Genomic DNA, 18,110 nt, shown 5'->3' with positions numbered 1-18,110 from the left:
GGAACCCTGGCGGATCTCTGTCCCATAAGGTTCACTTCTGGGTCCCTTTTACTCTATATCATCTCTCAGCAATATCATCAGTTTCGTTGGCTCCCCAACCAATCAGCTATATGCAGAGGACGCCCACATCTTCCTCTTGTTCTTTATCTTCACTATTTATATCCAAACAGATCTCAGCATGCCTTATGGACAGTCATCACTGAATGGCAGTTCATTCACTGATGTCAAATTAATCCAAAATGGAAATAATCAGTATTGCCAAAGTGGCACCTGCCTCCCTTCCCTCAACTATCCATCGCTCTGCTTCACCCACTCACAGTCACCATGAACGCAGCATATTCAGACTGAAACCTATGGAACATTTCAAGGAAGAAGGATACGTTTATCTCCAAAAGGGATAAGTAATGAATATATATAGAATATGCTCAGATATTTCATTACCTCCTCGTCCTGTCTCCCCGTCCCATTCCTGATGAAGTGAGCAGCTAGTCTTCTCTACAGAACCCCTACCTAGCTAAGCTGTTGGCACTTCCCCCTAGGATGACGTCACCATCACGTGACTACAAAGGGGGAAGTGCCTGAAGAATCATCCTGTTTTTTTCATTCTGCAGTCTACAACCGCGTTCCTGGCTGTGCTGTTTGGAGTCTTCCTGTGTTCTGGTAAGTCTCCATGATGTTTTGTTTTTTATTTGCGGCGTGCTGCTCTAGCGGCCGCCTGTGCTTTATGCGCTGACGTTTACTCCGCGCTGGCTCCGTTTTGGGGCTTCTTTGTTTCACACGGCTCGCGTTAGCGCCCGTCTCGGTTTAGGGGCACTATTTTACACGCGGCTCGCGTAAGCGGCCGTTTCTGTTGTTTGTGCTCGCTGGTGCTCACCTGGCTTGGGTTGGCCTGCTCCAGCGGCCGTTCCTGGGCAGTCTCCGGTCCGTTTTTCACCCTGCTCTAGCGGGCAGGGGCTTTTCTAAGGAGTTTGGTGTCCTGCATCCTTTAAGGGGGCGATTTTGGCGGCTGGCTGGGCTAGTGGGCTTCTTATACCGGCCCAGTTTTTTTCTCCTCCCACAGGTGTTCGGGTCCTCTGCTATATCTGGGGTCCTTGTTGGGATGTTTTTTGTCCTTGTTTATGCCTGTTGGGTGTGTTGTTTGGACATTTTGCTTCCGCAATGGATTCGGATGCTTCTTCTGCGGCCCCTCAGGATGCCCTGCGCCTCATTATTAATGAGGCTGTGGCTGCTGCTTTCCTGGCTAGGGACGCGGCTGAGCCTCCTCCCAAGGTGCCTCGTGTTTCTTTGGATGCGCAGGCTGATCCTGTGGAAGACTTTGGTCCTGATGAGGATGAGGGTGTCCGTGGTCGTTTTGTTCAGGGTGCTGAGCTCACTGAACTGTTTGCCCATGTGAGGTCCAACTTGGGTTTTTCTCCTCCTGCGGATGCTGTTGTTGAGGATGACTTTTTTACGCAGTATGTCCAGCCTGCTCTGGATTCTTTGCCTTTGCATGGTGCAGTGCGCAATGTGCTGTCTCACGAATGGAAGGAGGTGGACAAGTCTTCTTTTCCTCGTTTCCTGTCCAGACGTTACCCTCTTGAGGGTTTCGCTGATGAGTTCCCTCAGGCTGTGAAAGTGGACAATTTAATGGCTGGCCTTTCCTCTCAGGGTTTGGTTGTTTCTGAGGACGCCCTTCCTGCGGACGCTGTGGATAAGCGTGTTGAAGGGGCGGTGAAGCGTTCCTATGCTACTTCTAATTTCTCTGTCCGGGCGACTGCGTATTCTAACTATATGGTTCAGTCGCTCCTTAAGGACTTCCAGTCTCTGTCTGTTCTGCTGAATGACAGCGAGGATGCCACGCCTCTTCTGTCTTTGATGGAGTTGCGGGTGCGTTACCTGTCGGACATTTCCTTTGACAATTTGGGGGCGGCGGCCGCTGCTTCTGGTGCGTCCATTGCAGCCCGTCGTCATATTTGGATGCGTTCCTGGAAGGCAGACTCTTCCCAGAAGTCGGTTCTCCTTAAGTTGCCTTTTGAGGGTTCAAAGGTGTTCGGTCCTCAGCTGGAGGGCATGGTCAAGCAGTCGGCGGAGAACCGCAAGCTGGTGGCCCCGGTCCGTCCTCCTTCTCGGGGGCATGGATTTAGTTATCGTCGCGCTTTTGGGCCTCCTGATCGTGGCGCTTCTCAGCCCTTTCGAGGCAGGGGTCGTGGCCGGGGGGCCCCTGGAAGTGCCAAGCACCGGGCCACTGCCGGTGTTGCCGCCACCGCTTCCTCCTCTTCTCAATGACTGTCTGCCTTTGCCCATTTGTGGTCGCCTCAAGTGCTTCCGTGCCCAGTGGTTGTCGGTCCCGGATGCCTGGGCGGTTCAGACTGTTTCGAAGGGTTGCCGGATAGAGTTTTCCTCTCCTCCTCCTCTGGGTTTTGTTCAGACACCCCTGCCCCGTCTTCCTCGAAGAAGAGATGCTTTGTTGGCGGGTGTGCGACTCCTGTTGGAGAAGAGAGCTATTGTGGAGGTTCCTCCGCTGGAAAGAGGCTTGGGGTGCTACTCGATCCTTTTTCTGGTTTCCAAGAAGGACACTTCGGATATTCGTCCTGTTCTGGATCTGAAGCGGGTCAATCACTTCGTCATCCATCGTCCGTTCAAAATGGTGACCCTCCAGTCCATCCTGCCTCTGGTCCTTCCGGGTGGCTTCCTGACGGCCCTGGATTTGATGGATGCATATCTACACGTTCCTGTCCATCCGAGCGACCAGCGTTTTCAGCGATTTGCTGTGGGGGCCCTTCACTATCAGCTCTGTGTGCTGCCTTTCGGCCTGTCGTTGGCGCCCAGGGTGTTCACCAAGCTCCTGACCATTCTGGTGGGTATTCTTCATTCCAGGGGGCTGCTAGTTTTTCCATATTTGGACGACTGGTTGATTGTCTCTCCCTCTTTTTCCACAGGCTCTATCGGATGTGGAACAGGTGTCTTCTGCTGGGTTCCTTTGGGTTCCTTATCAACCACCGGAAGTCTTCCTTGGTGCCCTCTCAGTCCCTGAAGTTCCTGGGGGCTCTCTTCCGGATGGGCCTGGGCATGGTGTTCCTCTCCCAGGAGCACCAGTTGACTTTATTTCGCCACCTTTCTTGGCTTCTTTCCCAGTCGCAGGTGTCTGCCCGTCTCTGGTTGAAGAGTCAGGGGGAGATGGCGTCCACTCTGCCTCTCCTTCCTTGGGCCAGGCTACATCTGTACCCCCGGTTGCATCACGTCCTGTCGCACTGGGATCCCGCCTCCTTGGACTACGAGACTCTGATCCTTGTCACTCCGGGGATTCGGGCGGATCTCCAGTGGTGGTTGTCCCCTCTCTCCCTTTCCGGGGGTTTCGATCTCCTTCCCCCTCAGTCTGTGGTCGTGTTGTCCTCGGAGTGCGAGTGCGAGTGCGAGTGCGAGTGCTTTGGGGTGGGGTGCTGTTCTCGGTGCGTCCAAGGCTCAGGGTCGGTGGTCCAGTTTCGAGTCACTCCAGTCCTCGAACTGGAAGGAATTGAGGGCGGTTTGGTTGGCTCTTCTTTGGTTCGCTCCTCTCCTTCGGGGTCGGGCGGTTTCGGTTCAGACCGACAATCAGGTGGTTCGTTCCTATGTGAATCACCAGGGGGGCATGTGTCGTGCTCTGTTTCTCCTGTACCGGGAGATCGGCCTTTGGGCCGAATCGGCTCTGTTGTCTCTGAACAGGTCTATCTTCCGGGGAAGGAGAATGGGCCTGCGGATTATTTGAGCAGGGTGTTCCCCTCCTCGGTGTCCCTCTGTCTGTCCCCGGTTCTGTTCGATCTGATTGTCCTCAGGTTCCGCCTTCCTTGGCTGGATCTCTTCGCCTCGGAGGAGTCTGCCCTTCTTCCCCGGTTTTGCAGCATCATTCCCTCGCCGATGGCGTGGGCCTCCGATGCTTTCTCGATTCCTTGGTCGAGGGGTCTGCTGTTTGCCTTCCCTCCGTTTGCCTTGATCCCGAGGGTCCTCAGGAAAATTCGTTGGGATCGGGGGGAGGTTCTCCTGGTGGTTCCGGCAGTCTTGGTACCCCCTTCTCCTGGCCTTTTCTGTTTGCCCTCATTGGAGGTTTCCCATGTCTCCCTCCCCCCTGCGGGCTCCTCTTCACAGTCTTGCCTCCCTGCGACGCCTCCGGCTGGGGGTTTGGCACTTGAGAGGTTGAGTTTGCTGGATTTGGGTTGCGCTATGGAGGTTGCCCAATGTCTTCAGCTTTCCAGGCGTCCTTCCACCTTGCAATCTTATGCCCGCCACTGGAAGAGTTTTTCCACTTGGTGTCTGGGGAAGGGTCTCTCTTCTACCTCCTGTGTGGCCGTGAAGGTGCTGGACTTCTTATGGGATGGTTTCGTCCTGGGGCTTGCGGTTTCTTCCCTGCGGGCGCAGTGGGCTGCCATTCTTGCCTTTCGGGGTTCCTCTGTTTCCTCTGTCTCCCCGTTGGTGGCTCGCCTTCTGCGGAGTTTCTTGCTTTAGCGTCCTGTTTCCCATTCGCCTGTGCCTCCTTGGGATCTTCCCTTGGTTCTGCGGGCTTTGACGGGTCCTCCTTTCAAGCCGTTGGACTCCGTGACCCTGAAGTTCCTTTCTGTGAAGGTTATTTTCCTGGTGGCCATTACTTCTGGGCGGAGGGTTGGTGAGATTGGTGCGCTGATGGCTTCTCCCCCTTCTTGCGCTTCTGCGCTGACAAGGTCATTCTCCGTCCAGGTCAGTTCTTTCTTCCTAAGGTGGTTTCTTCCTTTCACTGTCAGGAGGATATTGTTCTCCCTGTGTTTTTTCCGGATCCTTCTTCTCCTGAGGAGGTGCTCCTCCATTCGTTGGATGTGCTGAGGGCTCTCAGCATCTACTTGGAGCATACGGCTGGTTTTCGTAAAGTGGATTCCCTGTTCATCACCTATGGCCTGTCGGGTCTGGGGCTTCGCCCTTCTCTGTCCACCTTGTCTCGTTGGGTCAAGGGCGCTGTGGTTTCTGCTTACGATTCTGCCCACTGTCCCCTGCCTTCTTCTGTTCCAGGTAGGTCGACTCGGAGTGTTTCTTCCTCCTGGGCCATGTTCAAAGGGGCCTCATTGAGGGACGTTTGCAATGCTGCCACATGGGCTTCTCCCCACACTTATGTTGCCCATTATCGTCTGGAGTTCGGGATGGCGGCCTCTGCTGCCTTTGGGGCTTCTGTCCTGTCTACTGTACATGATTTGTGATTTGTACTTATTTTTGTGGATTAAAATGGACCGGTTTCTTGCATTATTCTGGTCTGTTTTTTTCTTACAATCACCGTGTGCTTGGGTATGGGCTCACTTCATCAGGAATGGGACGGGGAGACAGGACGAGGAGGTAATGCCCGGTTACTCACCGGTAATACTCATTACTCCGAGTCCTGGTCTCCCCGTCCCATTCCTGAGCCCTTCCCTCCCTCCCTCCCTGGTTTGGGGTGTCTGTGGGTGATTGTATGTGTTTCGTTCTGTAGTCTTTGGAATTTTCAGGATGATTCTTCCGGCACTTCCTCCTTTGTAGTCACGTGATGGTGACGTCATCCTAGGGGGAAGTGCCAACAGCTCAGCTAGGTAGGGGTTCTGTAGAGCAGACTAGCTGCTCACTTCTTCAGGAATGGGACGGGGAGACCAGGGCTCGGAGTAATGAGTATTACCGGTGAGTAACCGGGCATTCTGTACATCCAAGACACTGCTCTCTTGAGAAAACTCAAGAAATGTAACGATTTACTGGTATAGTTTCCCGTATATTCTTTAACCTCACTGGATAAAGTACTATATTTTGCTACAAGAACTTGTCACAAGAACTCCCCAAACACACCCACCCTGCAGCACCGCCACCATAAGACATGGTTAGAAGCAAAAAACGCGCTCTATATCGGCTACTGATAATAAATAGCTCAACTCAAACAACCCCTCTGTAATCTGGGGCTGCTACATGGTCTCACCCAACTTTTGCTTAGCCAACAAAAGTTGCTTTGCAATAACCAGATTTCCATGCAATATCTAAGGCATGTTCATTTTAACATTCACAATCTTGCATAATACAGAAGTCTTCTTAACTAGGCCATCTACTCACAAATTGGTCATAGAAATGATGCACATAGGTACATACAAGTCTGTACTGTCTTGTTATTGCTTGTCATGCACCATATCTCACCTCAATCAAGTTGAATACATCAACAATTACTAAAATGCCTTTCATACTAAATTATCTTTTTATGCTCAACATTTCTTGTCCAAATAAAGACATTAATTTGCCATAGGCAATCAGGGTTGCCTACAGAATCTCAAGTTCTTTTTGGGTGCAAAGCTATGCAAAAAAAAGCAATTTGTTTTAGGCTGAGGCCTGCCCGGTTTTGAAGACAATACAGTTATTTTAATGTCATTCCCTGTACCACCATTACAAATAAAGGAGTACTGGTATGAAGTGAGACCATGTTATTAGGTTGAGGCAGAGACAGGCAGAATAGTTTTGAACTCTGCAGCTTTAGGGTCTTTCTTAGAAGCTCCCACGCAAACAATGCTATGATATTTGAATTTCAATTAAGACCATCCCGGACAGATTGATTTGTTGGAGTAGCTGGAGTTGGAAGAGGTGGTTTCATAGAAACATTTAGCAGTTTGTGTTTTCATATTTCAAAAGCAAAAGATCAATCTGGGCACCAAGATTCATTACTGTCTGAGCAGAATTTGTACACTATCCCACTACTGTTAGCCACAATGATGTAAGACTATTATCCAAAAGAAATCTGGTCTAATGACCTCAAGTGTCAGTGCCATTCAGAAAGTTGCAGTTCTCCTTCATCCAGCTATGCACATGTTTCAGACAAGAAGTGATGTTTTTATTCTAGTTCTTGTGGCTCTCAATGAGGCTGGAAATAAACAGCCACAACTTACAAAAGTCCTTAATACATGGAATTGGTCTATGCTACTGTATTACAACTATTTACCATAGGCACGTGCTCAGATTCCTATGGTGGATACTCTGTTATCAACAGTGGCTTTGTCCTTTCACACAGATTTTCTTGGAACAGGCTTTGGCTTTAAGCCTTAACCTACTTACCCAAAAACATACGCAAACCCACATCAGGTGAACTCTGCCTTTATCTTGTTTAACTTGGAGTAATATTTCTGGTGCACTATATAGCTTTCAACATGCACAGTCTTACTTTCCTCCAAGGCATACACTGTTTTCATGCTATGCAACCGCACATGTACACTCAGTATATTCTCTAACTATATACCGCTTATGACTAGGATGTCATCAGTAATATCAGTATGTCAATGAGGTCATTGAATATGTCACTGAGTGATGTAACATGTGAGGTCATAAGCAGTACATGGCGAGGACGGATGTTGTAGTTCGCGCAGTAAACTTTAACTGGGGAATGTCTGTGGTTTTTTTTGTTTTAAAACATTAGTTTCGTCTTATTCCTATGCCTGACTAATGTCACTTTAACCATTTTTTTGGGGGATTTTTTTTTAAACATGAGGAAAGATCTTAATACTATAAGGAACTATAGCGTCACTTTTACCTTTGGTTTTGTCAGCTAATTTCTCCAACCTGAGCACCTCTTTAAACACAAATCTCAAAAACAGCAAAATGAAGTGAGAAAAAAAAAAACACAAAAAGCACACTTTAAGAAGTTCTAGCCTTATGCCAAATTTGGTATAATTCCAATCAGCTGTTTTTCTGAAAATGGAAAGCAAATTTTACTATGGGAATTAACATGAGCAAGCAATGTATTTGGGCCCTCTCCCCTTTTCCTTGGCCCATGGTTGATGGATAGAGTGCCTGCAATATGCGGATGATATTGTTCTCTTCAGTCAAACGCCAATAGTCCTGCAACACAGCATGAATGCCGTAAAAACTACATGGACGAGCGAGGCCTAGACCTAAACTTAAATAAAACTAGATTGGTTTGGCTGGTTGATACCAAATCATTCAACTGGTTTTTAGAATTCAAAAAAGAAAGTTGTTACCACATATAAATACCTAGGCATCAAATTGGAAATGAAATGACCCATAAACATCATTTAGCCGCTATGCAAGCTAAAGCAGAGTCGTTAATTTTTGGGTTGAAACTGCTGGAAAAGAAACCGAGCTGTCCATCATTTATCCATCTACATATTGGAATGTCCACACAGCTAATGCCAGCGGTGGCCTACAGCACAGAAATCATGCACGGACCTGAAATAGTTACACTCAACACGATCCAGATGAAAGTATACAAAACTGTTTTTCATTCCAAAAACAGCTTCACCAGCCCAGGTACGTCTAGAGTTTGGTTTTAGAAAAAAAAAACAATTACTTCAAACCAAGAGTGCTTTTGTCAAACTGTGCGCTTCCAATAGGGGTTCCATCAACAATCTTTGTAAGCTTGAAATTGAGGAACAGCACAGTATTCAAAAAGGATCATGAGGAACTAGGCATGCAAGACGCTAGGGTCTCAAGTATAGGAAAATCTGCCTTTAACTGAGTAACCAATGCCTCAACACAATTCCTGTTCCATCTAACAGCCACAAATTCCTTTCTAAGAAGACGGCATGCCTGGACAGGGATCAACTCATACAAACATTTGAAATGCCAGGAGTATCTTCAGCCCATTTTTCCCAGGCCTTAAAGCAGCAGTTTATGCTACATTGATTCAGGATCATAGACATTAAAGTTGTCATTCCATCTTGCAAGCAAAAACCAGTCGCAAAACAAAAATTGATAGCTTTACAGATCGAAGCAAGAGACGTTCCTACATATTTTCGGTCTATACCCGGTGCCAGTGCCACAAAGGATAAAACTGCTAAAACCAATATTCATACACCTGCAAATTCACTTTTGCAGGCCAATAGTAATCACTTGACTAAGCGGTTCCTCAATCCCCCTAGCCTACAATGGTCTTCAATTCCTAAAACCGCTTCTACAAGAACAGAACCTGTGAACAAGCAAGGTCAGGCTACTCTCAGGAGTATTCAACAGCACAAGTCACCTGCACTTTACAACCAGCTTCAACGGGACACAAGAAAAAAATACCTAACATGGTTTAATCAAGAGAATCGGGCTAACGATGGAGCAAGGACAGGCTACTTTAAGAACGTTGGTTTGCTTAAGTCACTTGCACTTACCTGTGAATGAGCTAAATCAGGCTTCTCTCAGGAACACTCAACAGCACAAGTGACCTGCACTTTACTTACCACTTCAAGAGGACAACAGTTGAAAATGCCAAAACAAGCTTCTTCAAAATAATTGATCCATTGAAGGAGCAAGGACAGGCTACTTTTAAGAACGTTGGTTTGCACAAATCACTTGCACTTTACAACCCGATTCAAGGTGTCCATATTTGCACGAATTAATTGCACTGACTCTACATCACGCAAGAAGAGGTTTTCACAGACTACACTGGCCTCTGTAAACGCAACTGAACGTGCCAAAAGCACAATCAGGTCCTGAGGGCACTTACATTTCAACACACAATGAACTCAAATCCTGGAGATTTTTAATTTGCTGATTTTACTGTAAAGAACAGGTCTTTATGCTTTTACTTCACAGCCACAAATGTGTATAAGATATGGTTCTTCCACAGCTGTTCAAAGGGCAGAAATGTTTAATTGATCGCTACCTTGTCAAGGAAAAGCTTAAGGTTTTTCTCTTTTATATTTTAAATGAATACATCAGAAACGTTTTTTAAGTGTATGAAATGGTTTTCATTAACAATGCAAAAAAACTTGACAAGTAAAAAAAACTTTCCAGAAAGGAGAGGAAGTGGATGTATATATTTTTTTAAGTAGCGCGCAAAAATGCTAAACTTATTAGCAAAACAAAAACAGTCTTCCTATGGAAACTTTGACCTAACAACAACACAGTGGTGACTGCTCAGTTGTATCGATGGCCTCTTGCATGGTACCCCTAAAAAACATACTTCTAGAGACACCACTGATTATCCACTGTATCATGGAATACAGGTAAATCAAGAGGAATAAGATTTTAGTGAGCCTGTTACAACCCCCCCCCCGAGAGAGAGACAAGAAGATGTTATGTTATGTTAGGTGTTATTTGTAAATCGCGCTGACGCCGAAGCTTCCTGGCGCTGATAGACAGAGTGGGAGAGGAGGAAACACAGGAGGTAGAGGAACCTAGCTAAAGGATGGGAAGAGATGGGTTTTTAATTTTTTTTCTGAAAGAAAGGAGAGAGGAAGAGGATTTGATAGATAGGGGAAGAAGGTTCCAGAGAATAGGAGCTAGGTAGGAAAAACGGCGGCCGCCAAATTTCTTAGTTTTGTTTCTTGGGGTGACTAACAAGTCACAGTGGGCTGATCGAAGGTTGCGTGTAGGGCGGTAGGGACGGATAAGGGATTTGAGAAACCCAGGGCTGGAACAGTGAAGAGCTTTGAAGGTGAGACATGCCACCTTGAAGGCAGCCCTTTGGTCTATTGGGAGCCAATGGAGGCTATGAAGCAGAGGCTTGGCAGATTGCCATCTGGGGGTTCCCTGGATCATGCGGGCCGCCTGATTTTGGACGACTTGGAGACGGTTTAACAGAAATTGTGGGAGACCATGATAGAAGCAGTTGGAGAAATCAAGACGGGAAAGCACGAGTGAGGTGACAGTTTGGGTGAGTGCCACAGGAGGGAGAAGGTGACGGACTTTACGAATCCTCCAAAGTTGGAACATGCATGATGAGATTACCGCTCCAACTTGGGCTTTGAGGGAAAGTTCAACGTCGATGATTACGCCCAGAATTTTTATTGTTTTTGCTGGGGTAGGGGGTGAGCCAAGCTCTGAGGGCCTGAACTGTGGGCCCCAGTGGGCGTGGCTGAGGCCAGGGAGAAGGAGCTCGGTTTTGCCGGGGTTCAGTTTTAATCGATTCTGGTCCATCCAAAGTTGGATGTGAAACATAACTGCGTGGAACGTGTATATATAGCCAGTGGGGAGTTGAGTGAAAAGATGAGCTGTAAGTCGTCGGCGTAATTATAGACTGTGATGTCCCATTTGAGAAGGGATTGAATCAATGGCCGGAGGTATAAATTAAATAGAAGCGGAGAAAGGGAGGAGCCCTGAGGGACTCCGCAGGACGTAGGGGATTTTTTAGCTGTATAGGGGCCCGGGCGGACCGCCTGTGTTCTTCCAGTGAGGAAGGACCTAACCCACTCAAGAGCAGAGCCCTGGATGCCTGCCTGCTCGACACGGTGGAGAAGGATGTTATGGTCCTCCGTGTCGAACACGGCAGACAAATCCAGCAGGATGAGGGCTTGAGGACTCCCAGCGTCCGCATTGCTCCTAAGTGTGTCAAGGACTGCCAGAATGAGAGCCTCTGTAGAGTGGGCAGGTCGGAATCCAGCCTGATTAGGCTCAAGATGGCGGGAGGATTCAATAAAATTTGATAGGCAGCGGGTGACATGGGCCTCTAAGATTTTGGAGAAGTAGGGGAGGAGGGAGATGGGACGATAATTCTATGGCTCTGCAGGGTCGGCACCTTGTTTCTTAAGGAGGGGAACTAGAATGGCCTCCTTAAAGGATGTGGGAAAATTGCCACTGCTGAGCGATCTGTTGAGTAGATTTAAGATGCAGTCTGGCAGATTAAGGCTCCGCAAGACAGAGGGTGGGCAGCAGTCATTGGGGGAGCCAGATTTCACACGGATGGCAAGTTCCGCTAGGGAGGTAGTATCCAAAGCGGGAAAGGTAGTGAAGGTCAGAGGGTTATTAGAGGGAAGATCCAGGGGGGGAAGACTGGGAAGGGGGGGAATAGATTCTTTGATTTTTATGACTTTTTCCAGAAAGAGTTCAGAGTGTCACAGGCGTCCTGAGTAGGAGTCTGGGCTGGGAGGGTTCTATCGTCTGTAGTTAGCTCATTCAGGACTCTGAACACCTCCTTGGATTTGTCATTTTGGCTGACCTAATGGCAGATTTATAGTCATTACGTGTGGCCAGGTAGGTCTGTCTGGCTGAGTCAGAATAGTCACGTCTCCAGGTGCGTTCTGACTGGCGCGTTTTTACTTTAAGAGCCTTGAGGTCGTCCGAGAACCACCTGTGGGAGTTCCGATGCCTAGTACGAGGGAAAGTAACTAGGGGAGCGAACTGGTCGCTGGCCGACTCTAACCAGGAGCCTATGTCATGTTCTAGTTCGTCGATGTTGCTGGAGGGGTGAGAGCCAGGGCGAGCGTCGGCGAGAGCGGTGAGAAAGCCCTGGGCATCGTAAGTATTCCATTTCCGTGACTGGCCCCCGGCCATTAGAGGGGTGAAGATCTGGCCGGCGACTGTGATGGTGGTGTCCACCAAGTGGTGGTCAGACCAGGCACAGGGAAGAATGTCCGGTAAGGACAAGGCCACATTACAGGACTAGATCTGGTCCAGAATTTGTCCCTTGTTATGGGTGGGTTGAGTGACATGCTGAGTAAGGTTCAGGTTTTCAAGAGTCTCGAAAAGCTCAGTGGCGTGAGAGCCGGCGTTGGTGTCGTTAAACCAATAGTTTAAATCGCCAAAAATGGCGAAGCCGGAGTGCACTGTTAGCAGGGTGGACAGTTGTTCACTCAGAGTGGAGGAAAAAGAGGGCATGGAGTAGGGAGGCCGGTATAGGAGAAGAAGGGTAAGGGGGCCGATGTCGGTTTGTACACTGAAGAGTAAGTTCTCAACCTCAGGTAGGGCGAGGGAATTTGAGGAGATAGAGGGCAGGCGTTTAGATATAATGGCTGCCACCCCACCCCCGGGCCGGTCATCAGGGCGGTCGGCGTGGAGAATGTAGTAATCAGGGGGGAGGGCTGCCAGTATGTCTGGAAGGGACTCTGAGGTTAGCCAAGTTTCTGTAAGCGGGAGCATATCAGGATTGGAGTTAGACAGTAAGATAAAGATGTCCTCGGAGTGTTTCACCAGCGAACGGGTGTTTAGGTATAATACCCTGATCGACGTAGAGTTCCCAATAGGTGTGACTACGGGTAGGTGTCCGCCTAGATGAGGTTGGTCAGGGCGCGAGATGCCAATAGCAGATATACGTTGAATGGCAGTTGGAGAGGGCATGGAGGCGGAGTATTGTAGAACTCTAAGGGATTGGGCTGAGTATGTGATAAAAGGTTCAGCATGCCGTGCCCTACGGCCCGTCCTGGAGTAGACGGGCTTGCCTTAGGCGCGCCCGCTGCGCTCGTCCGCTGCGCGTTCTATGGATGCACATCTTTGTAGTTGGGAATAAGGGCGTGGCCTCCCGGTAGAGGGCGTGGCCTAATTAGCGCGTCAGAGGTCGACTATGACTGAACCCCACCCTCGGCAGCGTGATCGAGAGCTGCACGAGGAAGTCTCAGCAAGGGGGGGAAGTGTCCAGGGAACAGCGTGACAGAGGTAAGAACAAGTTATAATACAGTGATTAAAACACAGCTACCACTCCCGGCTTCCGCCTCATGAGTCTAGATGTTCTCTAATGATCGCAGGTGGTCTTATATCCACCCCTTCGTCTGAATCCTGACTGACTGCCATGTTGTAGAATAGCTAGCGTGGTGCTACCCCTTCATATTTTAGATAGTTTTGAACAGGTGTGTAATGGGCCTGTACTTGGCTGGATCCAGTTGCCTGACAGTAGGTTTCTTTAAAAGAGGTGTGATTTTTGCATTTTAAGTCACTAAGCACTGGGGTGTTAATTCCTTTCAATCCAGCATTAGAATGCAGTCTTGCATTGCGGTAGAGGGGCAGAACGCAACATCAATACTTGTTGCATTCAGTATCACCTACTTGCTCATGGGTTATATTATGAAGAAGAGAAGAAAGATAAGAATAGAAGGTCTGACGGGTGTCTTAGGTGATTCAGATACTTTGAAATGTTTGAAGAGTTCCCTGGTTTGGATTGTTGCTAGATTTATTCAGGTGGCAATGTGGATTTCTTGGCTTTATGGATGCTTTATGATGTGCTCTTACTGGCTTTGCAAACCTTCGTCATCTGCATCCACCACCTATGTCCAATTTCTGGCCTAGTGTTTTCATATTGTCAGTTTCAGAGTTACATCACTGATTAAATACTTCATCGCAGATTAAAATAAAAAAGAAATTAAAAATACATTTCCAACTTAATTAAATAAATTACATATTTTCATTAGGCATTAATAATTAGTAAAAGTGCCCAGAACACTTCGTAAAACATGCCAATAGCATTTGTGCAGCTGAATTCTAAGAAATATATATATATATACACATATATATATATACATATATATATATATATATATATATATATAATTTTTTTTTTTTTTTTAACAGGCGATCTAGAGGCTTATTTCACAATGAATTGCATAGTGCCTCTTAACACTCTTTAAAAGTCCACGTTTAGATGCAGTCACTGACACAGAGAGTGGTACCCAGAGCGGCCGCCTGCAACGACAGCCATGTTGAGGATTATGTTCATTGTATTTAGTATTTACTCAAACGTCACAACACAAGTTAACAGCAACACTGGCGTTTCCAGAGATAAAAGGTTTAATTCACACAATACAGGTTGCTATTAGTAGTGAAATGAAGAAATCAAACCAGAGCAAAAGGTGCTTGAGTTAGTGGTCTCTGCAGTCTTACCTTCATTACTGACGTCGGTATCTGTGAAAGATAAAAGATGGGTCAGGATCCATTCACATTAGTGGATGCTTGTGTGTTTTAAAAGCCAAGACTTGCCAGAGCATTTCCCCAAGTGCTATTCATTTCTTTAATGTATGGACCGGTTATTAACAAAACAATGGCATTTGTGCAGGAAAGTGTACCAGCAACCAATAAGATTAATTCAGGCTTAAAAAGACAACTATCCAAAATATACCAGCCTAGTGAGTGAAATTAAGAGCAACAACCTATGTTCTGATTTTGCTTAATTACATGACATGTTTGGCAAATTATGTGAAATTACACTCAATTACAAGAAATGCAAATCGCCAATTAGCTCAATGCTGGAAATGTGTCCACTCAATTTTTGAAGCAAGGAATGATTCGTGAAAAAAAACACAAAAAAACAACAACAAAAAACACCACAAGTGCCGCAAACTACTGTTTACACTCTAGTTGTTAATGCTGTTCTTGGGCTAATATTTTGCCACAAACAGCCACGCAATTACACATCTTAGTGTAATTTGGGGATTTTTGTGTATCAACTGTAATGCAAAATTCACAAAATTACGTTAAGTACACAACAGTAAGTTATATTTTAACAAGGCCTGGTCCCAAATACCACTTCACTTACCTTTGTCAAATCCTTGTATGTCTTATGGACAGTCATCACTGCATGGCAGTTCATTCACTGATGTCAAATTCATCCAAAATGGAAATAAACTGTATTGCCAAATTGGCACCTGCTTCCCTTCCCTCAACTTTCCCTCTACTATCCATTGCCCTGCCTCACCCAATTACAGGCACCATGAACGCAGCATCAGACAGAAGCCTACGGAACACTTCAATGAATACGGATACGTTTATCTACAACAGGTATTAGTAATGAATATTTATAGAATATGCTCAAATGCCTCATATGCAAGACACTGCTCTCCTGAGCAACCACAACTAATATAACCATTTACTTGTCTAGCTCCCCCTACATTATTCAGCGTCATCGGACAAAGTACTATATTTTGCCACAAGAACTTGTCACAAGAACTCCCCAGACTCACCCACCCTGCAGCACCGACACCATCAGATCTGGTTGGAAGCAATAAAACAGCTCTACTCAATGCTCAACTCAAACAACCTCTCTAATCTGGGGCTGCTACATGGTCTCACCCAACCTTTGCTCAGCCAGAACCAAATCTCCATGCAGTATCTAGCTCATGTTCCATTTAGCTCTTGGGGGTCACTACATTGAAAATCTTGGATACTACAAGAGTCTTCACAACTATCCCATCTACAGGCTGGAAATGAATAGTTTCAATACAGTGGTATAGACAAATTCTATGTAGCGAGGACTTTTGTAATCTGTAGATGTTTAACATAGGCACGTGCCCAGATATCCCATGGTGGGTAATCTATTGCCAACAGCAGCTTTGGCCTGTCACAGACATTTTTTGGAACAGGCTTTAGCTTAAAGCCTCAAACCACTTTTCAACAGACCTCTGCAACCCACATCAAGAAAGCTTTGCCTTCTTTAACATGGACTAATACTTCCACCCCAAACTTTAGTTATTTGGAACTGGTGTGCCATATACCATTCAACATGCACAATTACACTTTATCAAAGGCTAACATGGTTTCCATGATATGGAAACACATGTACACTCAGTACACTCTCTAGCTCTATACTGTATATGACTACAATGGCCCAAAGACTGGGGCGTCCCTGCTGTAAACGAAGAATCGTTTTTTGGGTACAGTAGGGACCTATTGGTAATTGGGATTTTGGAGCCCAGCCCTTTAAGGTGTAACATGTATTTATTATTTATACAGGATTTATAATGCACATGGCTGCCTCAGCAACGAGGCGTCCCAGTGCAACCAGAGACCAGAGGAGCACAGGGGAGTACAACAAGCAACCTTTAATTAAATGGTGGGGAACAACCATGTCTTTACTGACTTCTGGAACTTCAGAAGATTGGATATGACTCGGATGTTAGCTGGGAGCGAGTTCCAAAGTTTGGCTGCCAAAAAACCAAACAAGCGGTCCCCATCCTAGCTTTCCTCACTCGCGGGACAACAACCAGTCCACAATTGGCAGATCTCAAAGCGCGCCCGGGCAAATAGGGCTTTAACAGACCCGATAAGCCAATCGAGTCTTGGTGCATCAAGATTTTGTATGCAAGCACAGCACCTTAAAATGAATGCGAGCTTCAATGGGCAACCAGTGCAGTTTAGAAAGCACATGGGTCACCGATTGTGATCTAGGAAGCGCTACTAGCATCCGTGCAGCTGCATTCTGGACCCTCTGGAGGCGTTTGATACTCGCTCTGTTGGCACCCAGATATACCGCACTGCCGTAATCAAGCCTCGCAAGAATGGATGCTTGCAAGATGATTTGAGGCACACCGGACGGGAAGAAACCAATCAGAGGTCTTAAACCTCTAAAAAGCCCAAAACAGACTGCCGCAACGGCCCTTGTCTGTTTCTCGAAGGTAAGATCAGTATCGAACCAAACTCTTAGGTTCTTTACCATCTTCTTGGGTAACGGAGCGGGTTTTAGATGGTCAGGCCACCACTGTTCCGACCACAGCTCCTGATCTTTCCCATACAGAAGAATCTCAGATTTACTGGCATTTAATTGAAGGCAGTTAACCGTCATCCAATCAGAGATAACAGACAGATCCTCTTTAAAGCTTCCTCTTTAAAGCTTTCCAGATTAGCCTGGCAGTTTTTTAAGAAGGAGATCACCAACTGGGTATCGTTGGCGTACGACACCAAGGATAATCCCCTGCTCCTGGCCACCTCCGCCAGAGGTCCCACAGACAGATTGAATAGAAGCGGGCTCAGGATAGAGCCCTGCGGCACCCCCTGAGCTAAAGGGTGTTCCTGAGAATGAAAAGGGGGTACTGACACTTGGAATGATCACCCGTCTAAGAAGGAACAAATCCATTCCAGGGCAGCATCCCTAATTCAGATCGTCCAAAGGCGTCCAAGGAGAATTGCATGTGACACTGTATCAAACGCGGCACTAAGATCCAATAGGACCAGTGCCGCAGAGTCTCCTGCATCCAACAGACTTCGGATGGATTCCGTAACAGCAAGGAGAGCTGATTCGGTGCTATGGCGGGGGCGAAACCCATGTTGAGAAGGGTCAAAGATGTTATGTATGTCAATGTATTTAGACAAGATGAAATTGACATGTGCCTCCACCACTTTTGCCAGGAAAGGGAGCTGAGATATGGGACGATAGTTACCGGGGTCATCCGGATCTAGCGATGGCTTTTTTAAGAGTGGGATCACTTTCGCATGCTTCCACGCTCTCGGGACAGAGGCTGATTTCAGTGACAGGTTAACCAATTCTAGAGCCACAGGAGAAATGAGTGGAAAAAGCTGGTGAAACTGGGTCGCAGACATCAAATCTGCAGGCGAACCCAACTTAGGGGCTCATTATGAACGCGGACGGACTTGAGTCCGTCCGTGACCATAGAGGAGGAGGGAACCTCCGCATGGCCTGCGGAGTTCCCTCCTGTCAAATTAGGATGTGACCGCCACCCTGGTGGTCACATCCTCTATTTTTACCATTGCTG

At 47.1% G+C, this 18,110-nt stretch overlaps 1 protein-coding gene across 2 annotated transcripts in view; it reads right to left on the bottom strand.

The window, feature by feature from the left end:
• The window catches only part of LOC147748172 (butyrophilin subfamily 2 member A2-like), a 154,928-nt gene that overhangs the window by 98,292 nt on the left and 38,526 nt on the right, over nt 1-18,110 (bottom strand). For both annotated transcript variants that reach the window (XM_086959079.1, XM_086959080.1), the window contains exon 4: nt 14,509-14,529. In XM_086959079.1, coding sequence (XP_086815205.1) covers nt 14,509-14,529 — 21 coding nt within the window. The remainder of the gene's footprint in view (nt 1-14,508; nt 14,530-18,110) is intronic.

The sequence above is a fragment of the Lissotriton vulgaris genome, chromosome 1_1 (genome assembly GCF_964263255.1).
Source record: "Lissotriton vulgaris chromosome 1_1, aLisVul1.2, whole genome shotgun sequence".
NCBI classification, from domain to species: Eukaryota; Metazoa; Chordata; class Amphibia; order Caudata; family Salamandridae; genus Lissotriton; species Lissotriton vulgaris.
Note: the sequence above shows the minus strand (reverse complement) of the source record. Positions and strands in the feature narration are given on the sequence as shown.